General features: G+C 51.4%; 1 protein-coding gene across 1 annotated transcript in view; it reads right to left on the reverse strand.

Moving 5' to 3' along the window:
• Positions 1 to 5,888, reverse strand: part of LOC101038324 (medium-wave-sensitive opsin 1) — a 16,278-nt gene extending 10,390 nt beyond the window's left edge. Inside the window, exon 1 of the mRNA XM_003943902.3 lies at positions 5,695 to 5,888. Within this exon, the coding sequence (XP_003943951.2) occupies positions 5,695 to 5,806 (112 nt within the window). The 5' untranslated portion in view covers positions 5,807 to 5,888. The remainder of the gene's footprint in view (positions 1 to 5,694) is intronic.
• Positions 5,889 to 8,007: the final 2,119 nt, after the last annotated feature.

Genomic DNA, 8,007 nt, shown 5'->3' on the forward strand with positions numbered 1-8,007 from the left:
ACCTCCTACCTCCCAGAGTCTTCTTTCTTTCCATAGACAAACACTTTCCTCATGGAAAGACCAGCTCAGATGCCTTTGCCTTCCAGAAGCCTTTACAGATTCCCCAGCTACTGGCAACTCAACCCCCTTGAGGGGAGGACCACCACCCACCTCTGTCACCTTCTGTCACATGTAACCATTCATGATGATCTGAATGTGCGTGCCCCCCGTGAATTCCTGTGTTGAAATCCCAGCCCCAAAGGTGATGGCATTAGGAAGTGGGGCATTCGGCAGGTGATTTAGGTCATGTGTACAGAGTGAGTGGGGCCCTGTGAATGGGATTAGTGCCCTTATAAAAGAAGCCCTAGAAGCTGGGGTTACAGGCTACACAGGAGGCCAACGTGGGAGGATCACTTGAGCCTTTAGGAACAGTTCAAATTAGCTAGGCACGGTGGCTCATGCCTGTAATCCCAGCACTTTGGGAGGCTGGGGCAGGAGGGTCACTTGAACCCAGTTCAAATCTAACCTGGGAAACATGGCAATGCCTCATGTAAAAAAAAAAAAACAAACAAACAAACAAAAAACGAGTCCCTAGACTGCTCCCAAGCTCTCTTTCTCCATGTGGGGGTCCAATGAGATGTTGGCAATCTGCAGCCAGAAAGAGGCCCTCGTCAGCGCCCACCATGCTAGTACCCTGACTTCCAGCCTCCAGAGCGGTGAGAAATTTGTTGTTTAAAAACCACCCAATCTATAGTAATTTTTAAAAATTATTCTGTTTTGTTTTGTTTTTTTGAGACAGAGTCTTGCTCTGTCACCCAGTGGTGTGATCTCGGCTCACTGCAACGTCTGTCTCCTGGGTTCAAGCGATTCTCCTGCCTCAGCCTCCCAAGTAGTAGCTGGGATTTACAGGCACCTGCCACCATGGCCAGCTAATTTTTGTATTTTTGGCAGACATGGGGTTTTGCCATGTTGACCAGGCTGGTCTCAAATTCCTGACCTCAAGAGATCTGCCCGCCTTGTCCTCCCAAAGGCCTGGGATTATAGCTGTGAGCCACTGTGCCTGGACTGGTAATTTCTTATAGCAGCCAGTACTGAGACACACTTACAAGTCTTGTCTTTCTCACCAGAGACTGTGACTCATTCATCTTCACAGAGTGTCCAGCACACAATAGATGCTCAGAAAATAAATGAATGAGGAAATTAATCAATGAATGTGTTATGAATTGATCTGTGTCCCCACCCAAATTCATACATATGTTGGAGTCCTAACCCCAATACCTCAGAATGTGACCATTTTGGAGATAGGATCTTTACAGAGATGATCAAGTTTAAATGAGTTCATTAGAGTGGGCCCTAATCCAATATGACTGGTGTCTTGATTATGATTATGATTATGATATATTTAGATATACAGGTGGCCAGGTGCTGTGGCTCACGCTTTTAATCCCAGCACTTTGGGAGGCCGAGGCAAGTGAATCACTTGAGGTCAGGAGTTCAAAACTAGCCTGGCCATGGTGAAACCCCGTCTCCACTAAAAATACAAAAATGTTAGTGGGGCATGGTGGTGTGGGCCTGTAGTCCAAGCTACTTGGGAGGCTGAGGCAGGAGAATCACTTGAACCCAGGAGGCAGAGGTTGCAGTATGCTAAGATCATGCCACTGCACTCCAGCCTGAGTAATAGAATCAGACTCTGTCTCAAAAAAATAAAAAATAAAATAGAGATAGAGTCTGGTTCTGGCATCCAGGCTGGAGTACAGTGGCACAATCATAGCTCACTGCAACCTGGAAGTCCTGTGCTCAAGCGATCCTCCTGCCACAGCCTCTCGAGTAGCTGGGACTACAGGTGCACATTATCGCAATGGCTAATTTTTTATTTCTGTAGAGATGGGGTCTGGCTATGTTGCCTAGGCTGGTCTTGAACTCCTGACTTCAAGTAATCCTCTCACCTCAGCCTCCTGAGTAGCTAGGACTACAAATGAGTGACTTCTCTTTTGTATTCGGCAGGAGTTTGTTAGGGCTCTACACTTTTCACGTTGGGAGGACTTTTGTCGTAACATTGTTTTTGGCAGATTACCTGAAGGGACTGCAAGCCACAGACCTGCTGCCACATAAGGTCTCATGGCGTGCTTACGAAAACATCCACGGAAAGTCCCAAGATTTATCAAGAGATTCTTTAGTTGTGTGTTAGAAAAGCCCAACTCAAACTAGCTTAAGAAAAATGGGGATAGCCGGACGCGGTGGCTCAAGCCTGTAATCCCAGCACTTTGGGAGGCCGAGGCGGGCAGATCACGAGGTCAAGAGATCGAAACCATCCTGGTCAATATGGTGAAACCCTCTCTACTAAAAAAAAAATACAAAAATTAGCTGGGCATGGTGGCGCCTGCCTGTAATCCCAGCTCGGGAGGCTGAGGCAGGAGAATTGCTTGAACCCAGGAGGCGGAGGTTGCGGTGAGCCGAGATCGCGCCATTGCACTCCAGCCTGGGTAACAAGAGCGAAACTCCGTCTAAAAAAAAAAAAAAAAAAAAAAAAAGAAAAGAAAAACGGGGATTTCCTGCTATGGCCAGGAGAGACAGATAAATCTCACCCCGAGCACAGCTGGGTCCCTCAAGGCCTCTACTTCCCTCTGTGCATGGGTCCCATTTCTTCCTAACACAAGGAGCTTCCAGAAAGCCACTGACAATGTCTGCAACCCCGATACCTGGCACTGGCTCTCCAGGAACCCCTAACATGACAGCAGGGACAGATTATTGACAATTGAAGACCTGCCTGCTGTCAGTCTCCATGCAGAAGCGGGCAGAGGGGAGCGATGGGGCTGCTGACGGACCTACGAACAGAGAACCCCAAACTGTCGGCAGCTCTTCCCTGGAAAGTACTTGGGGTGAACTGAGGAAGAGTAGCTGAGACTGGGAGGGTTTGGGACGTCTGGCCTGTAGGCAGGTGCAAGGGCGCAGAGCCATCTGGTCCTCTCAACACAAGGCGCCAGTGCCCTTCCCTGGCAGCCCACGCCGTCCAAATTGGGCAGTGCAGGGACGTGGGGGTAAAGGAGAGAACAGGGCCAGCAGCAGTGGGGGAGGAGCTGGCCTCATGGCCCGTCCCTCCCTCCTGAAAGTTCTGGAACTAATTTCATAAAGCACTGAGCAAGAGAATTAAAGTCAACTCCCAGGCAAAGTGATTCTAGGGAATACAGGGAGAGAGGGAAGGGGAGGATGGCGCAGAGAAGCCAGACTTCTAAAACACGCCTTATTTTCTAGAGTTTAATTTGGAACCTTTAAACTGTTTTATTATGCAATTATAAGACAAAATTTAAGTGGCCAGGAACGGTGGCTTATGCCTGTAATCTCAGCACTTTTGGAAGCCGAGGTGGGCAGATCACTTGAGGTCAGCAGTTCCAGACCAGCCTGGCCACCATGGCGAAACCCTGTCTCTACTAAAAGTACAAAAATTAGCTGGGCGTGGGGGTGGGCACCTGTAGTCCTTGCTACTCAGGAGGCTGAGACACAAAAATCAATTGAACCCAGGAGGCCAAGGTTGCAGTGAGCTGAGATTGTGCCATTGTATTACAACCTGGGCAACAGAGCAAGACTGTCGCAAAAAAAATAAAGTAAAATAAAATTTAAAAAAAAATTTCAATTTAAACGACAATCTCTGAAAATCAGCAAGAAAAGAAATGAAGCTAAGTGCATACCCACTGAGCGGCATAATCACTTAGAGAGGGCCTAGACCCTCAGGGTAAGAAGACCTGCTAAGATGTTAAGGTTTTGGTCACCAACAGGTGAAGACAGGGTAAGGTGTCCGAATGCCATCATTTCCCATCCCCAGTGGTTTAATTGCCCTGGACACTGAGTTTCAGTAGCTGCCAACACCCCAGAAAAGAGACACTCTCCTTGCCAAAACACGCCAACAAATCCAACCTGCCTCTGGTCAGATCCTCAGATCGACTATCAATTTACTGAAAAATCATAATGAACAATGTCAGAGGAGCCTGATGAAGCATGCCATGGAGGAGCCACCGTCTCCTCCTAAAGTGTGGGAAGGTCCAGGGATGAACGACTCGTTTCTCCCACAAATAAACTGTAGGGAGATGGAGAAGGAATCTCTAGATTCAAAGAATCGAAAGGCACGTCAATCAATCTGAATGTGTGCACTTTATCTGAGACCTGATTCAAGCAAACTGAAAATCTGTATGACATTTTTTGAACACTACTAGGATATTTGAAGCTATTCAGGAAATATTGTCACACTTGTCAGTGTGATGATGGCTTGTGGTTATGTTTTGAGAGGAGCCCTTTTCTCCTAGAGAAACATACTGAAGATTTACACGGGGAAGGATGTGATGGCTTGGATTTGCTTCCAAGAATCAGGAAAAAAGGGTAGTGGAGGGGTTATAGATGAAATGAGATGAAACCATGGGAGCTGAGTGATGTGTATCAAGGTTCATTACACTCTTCTGGGTGCTTTAGTAGAAGCTTGACGTTTTGTGGAAAAACAAACAAACAAACAAAAAACACACAACCCCACTCCTACATTTGAAAAGAGTGCATTGAAGCATCGCAAATTGATCTCTAGGAAGAGACTGTTGCATTGTCACCAAGGAAATTGTGGGCACAGTCATGTTGAGGTCAACTGCGAGGCCCTCAACCGGTGTGGATCACTAATTGGCACTTGGTTCTGGCCACCCCATAGCAAGGTATTTATTGGCAGCCAAGGAGCTGGCATGGTTTCTGGAAACCACAGCCTACATGATGTTCTTTTTTTGCTTGTTTTCTTTTGAGACGGAGTCTCGCTGTGTCACCAGGCTGGAGTGCAGTGGCGTGATCTCGGCTTGCTGCAACCTCCGCCTCCCCGATTCGAGCGATTCTCCTGCCTCAGTCTCCCAAGTAGGTGGGACTATAGGCACCAGCCACCAAACCCAGCTAATTTTTGTATTTTAAGTAGAGACGGGATTTCACCATATTGGCCAGGACGGTTTCGTTATCTTGACCTCGTGATCCGCCTGCCTCAGCCTCCCAAAGTGCTGGGATTACAGGCGTGAGCCACCGCGCCTGGCATTAACGATGTTCTTGAAGGCACCAAAGGAATTTGGTTTGTAGGAGGGACTCAGGGAGAGGGGCTGGGGTGGGGCGGTCACTGGGCTTCCTCAGCTTCTTTGGAGGGCCTGCGAGCAAAGCTTTTGGATTGGGCTGCCCGGATGAGAGCTTTCCGCTTTCTGTTGGGCCTGAGCCCTCTCTCCCAGGACTGCTCCAAGTGGGAAGACAGCCCTAGGCACCAGTCCGGCCTCTCCTCCCCACAGGTGTGCAGCCAAAAGCATGGAGTTTGACAAAATGAAAGCTAAGTCTCTGCTGACCCTGAAGTTCTAGAAGTTTCTTGCCCTCTGCGGCTGTCTTCCCCTCCTTCCCGTCTCCCTTGAGTGTGTCAGTGTGTTGCCTCCTCTGGCTTCAGCTGTAAAGACAGACCTGGCACTCAGGTACAGGCCACAGAGAAAGAGCACATAAACTCTTCCCCGGCCACAGATCCGCAAAGGGGCTGGGCAGCGTGTGTGGCTGGAGAATGCGTATTGGATCTTGTGGCATCCTTCTAGATTCGGAGAGGACCCCCCCCCATTCATGTCATCAGAGAAGCTAAGGGAGAAGGCCTTCTCTGCTGGTGGGGACGTGAAGAGGAGAGATTCCCTTGGGCGGGGCAGGTGGGTGGCCTCCACGGGCCTGCTGGCTCACCTCTGGTGGAGTTGCTGTTGGTGTAGGTGAAGATGCTGGACTGGGTGCTGTCCTCATAGTTGTCCTGCGGATGCCGGCCTGCGAGCCTCTGGAGGCTCCACTGCTGGGCCATGGCTATGGAAAGCCCTGTCCCCGACGGCAGCCAGCCCTGGCTGGTCACCTGAGGGTCACGGCACTTTATACCGGCCTGTGGGATCAGCCCGGGCCTCTTTACCTTAAAAGCTCCCAAACCCTACACCATCTGATCTCTTAATTGGGCCTGGGACTTACACCTCCTCCTCCCACCCCTTGCTTCCCTGCTCCTGAGGCGGGCCTGTGAGGGCGGCTCAGAGGGATTTGCTGGGAACCAAACTCACATGCCCCACCCGCCCCCACCCGGCAGGTGGAGGTGCCTGTGGGAGCCGCAGTGGCCCTCGCTGTGTTCACTGTTCACGTGTCCTCTGTTCTCTTCCACTGTCCAGTGCCCGCCTTTGGGGCAGGTGAACCCAAGGGTCAGGATTTGCAGACTTGGGGGTGGGTGATGAATCTGTCCAGAATTCGAATCCTCCTTTCTCTTGAAAACACAGGGAGACTTTTCAGGGCCAAGGCCTGGACCTGGATTCTCCTTGTGAGGCCGACCACCTCTGTTGGCCCAAACAGGCGAGATCTGTGCCAGGGGGCTCCTTCCCCAGGGTGGGGGGTGGGCAGGCTGACTACGTGCCTGTATCCTGCTCTCGGCTTCCCTTCTTCCCCGTTTCCCCCATGAGCTGCAGCTCCTTCGGCTGCCAGGGTGCTCGTGCAGCGCCCCCCAGCGGCCCAGGGCTGCACCTGCTCACGTCTCCCTTGCCCTGAGTTCACAGCCTTTCCTTGGGCTTCCCCCAGCACAGTCTCCCGTCCACAGAGTGTTCAGACAGGCCATCTCTGCTGTCCCTCTTGCCCCACGCTTGGCATGGGCACGGATGACCTGTTAGTGCCCAATTCTGTAGCCTCGCCTCAGTTTCCAACCAAGGGGCCCTGTCCCCACCACGGCCCACCCCCCAGCTCCGCAGGACCACATCCCCTCTTGTGGCTTCCACCAGTTCCTGGCTCCTAAGTCCCCAAATGCAGCCCACTCCAGGTGCCTCCTTTGGGGTTTGTTCCTGAAGCTCAGTAAAGCCAAGGACTGAGTCCCCGTTCTCGGAGCCACAATTCTCCAGCACTCCTGGCTCACACTTCCACTCCTGGCAACATGGGCTCCGCTGTGGGCACAGGGTGGCCCTGGCTGCCAACCTGGAAGCCAGAGCTTCGGGGAGCCTCAGCTTGGCTACCTATAGCAAGAATGGCTTTTAACATCTGTCTCTGCCTGCCACGTGTTAGGTGCCAAGCTAGGGGCCCCATGTGGAAGAGAAGACGAGTGCTGGCCACAGACTTGCCAGGGCCCATTTGCAGCCTAGAAAGCTGGGCTTGATGCCCAGTGGCACCGGTGAGCTGTTTTCCCTGACTCCTGCACATCCACGCCTGTGTACCCAAGAGAATTGAAACGTGTCCACACAAAAACCCGTACGAATACAGAGCACTCTTCCCAACAGGCCAAATGGTAGAAGCAACCCAGAAGTACAGGATAATCGAGACGTGGCCTGTCCATACCGTGGCCATGACAGGGAATGAAAGGCTGAGCTGTGCGACAACACGGACGGACCTGGAGAGCAGCATGACTCCATCTCTGTGAAATGCCTGGATAGGCAGATCCAGAGACACGGAAAGCAGAGGAATGGGTGCCAGGACAGGGGAGGGAGGGAAATGGAGGATGACTTCTTAATGGGCACAGGGAATGCTTTATGGGTGATAAAAATGTTCTAAAATTGGATTGTGATGAGGCAGCCACTCTGGAAAACACTTTGGCAGCTCCTCAAAGAGTGAAACGTAGAATTCCTGTAGCACCAGCAACTGCACTGCTGGGTACAGGCCCGGAGGAAGGCAAGGCAGCGTGAAGAAGGGCTGTTTGCACGCGCATGCTCTCAGCAGTGTTCCAGGAGTGGAAACATGGAAGCAAGCTGTGTCCATCAACGGACAGTTGGGCTGGACATGGTGGCTCACACCTGTCATCCCAGCTCTTCGGGAGGCCAAGGTGGGAGGACCACTTGAGCCCAGGAGTTCAAAACTAGCCTGGGCAATATAGTGAGACCCTGTCTCTACAAAAAATACAAAAATTAGTTCAGCATGCTGGCAGGCGCCTGGAGTCCCAGCTACTTGGAAGGTGGAGAGGTGGGAGGTTGCGGCTGCAGTGAGCTGTGATGACATCAGGGCACTCCAGCCTGAGTGGCAGAGCAAGACCCCGTCTCAAAACAAACAAAA

Source organism: Saimiri boliviensis, chromosome X (genome assembly GCF_048565385.1).
Source record: "Saimiri boliviensis isolate mSaiBol1 chromosome X, mSaiBol1.pri, whole genome shotgun sequence".
NCBI classification, from domain to species: Eukaryota; Metazoa; Chordata; class Mammalia; order Primates; family Cebidae; genus Saimiri; species Saimiri boliviensis.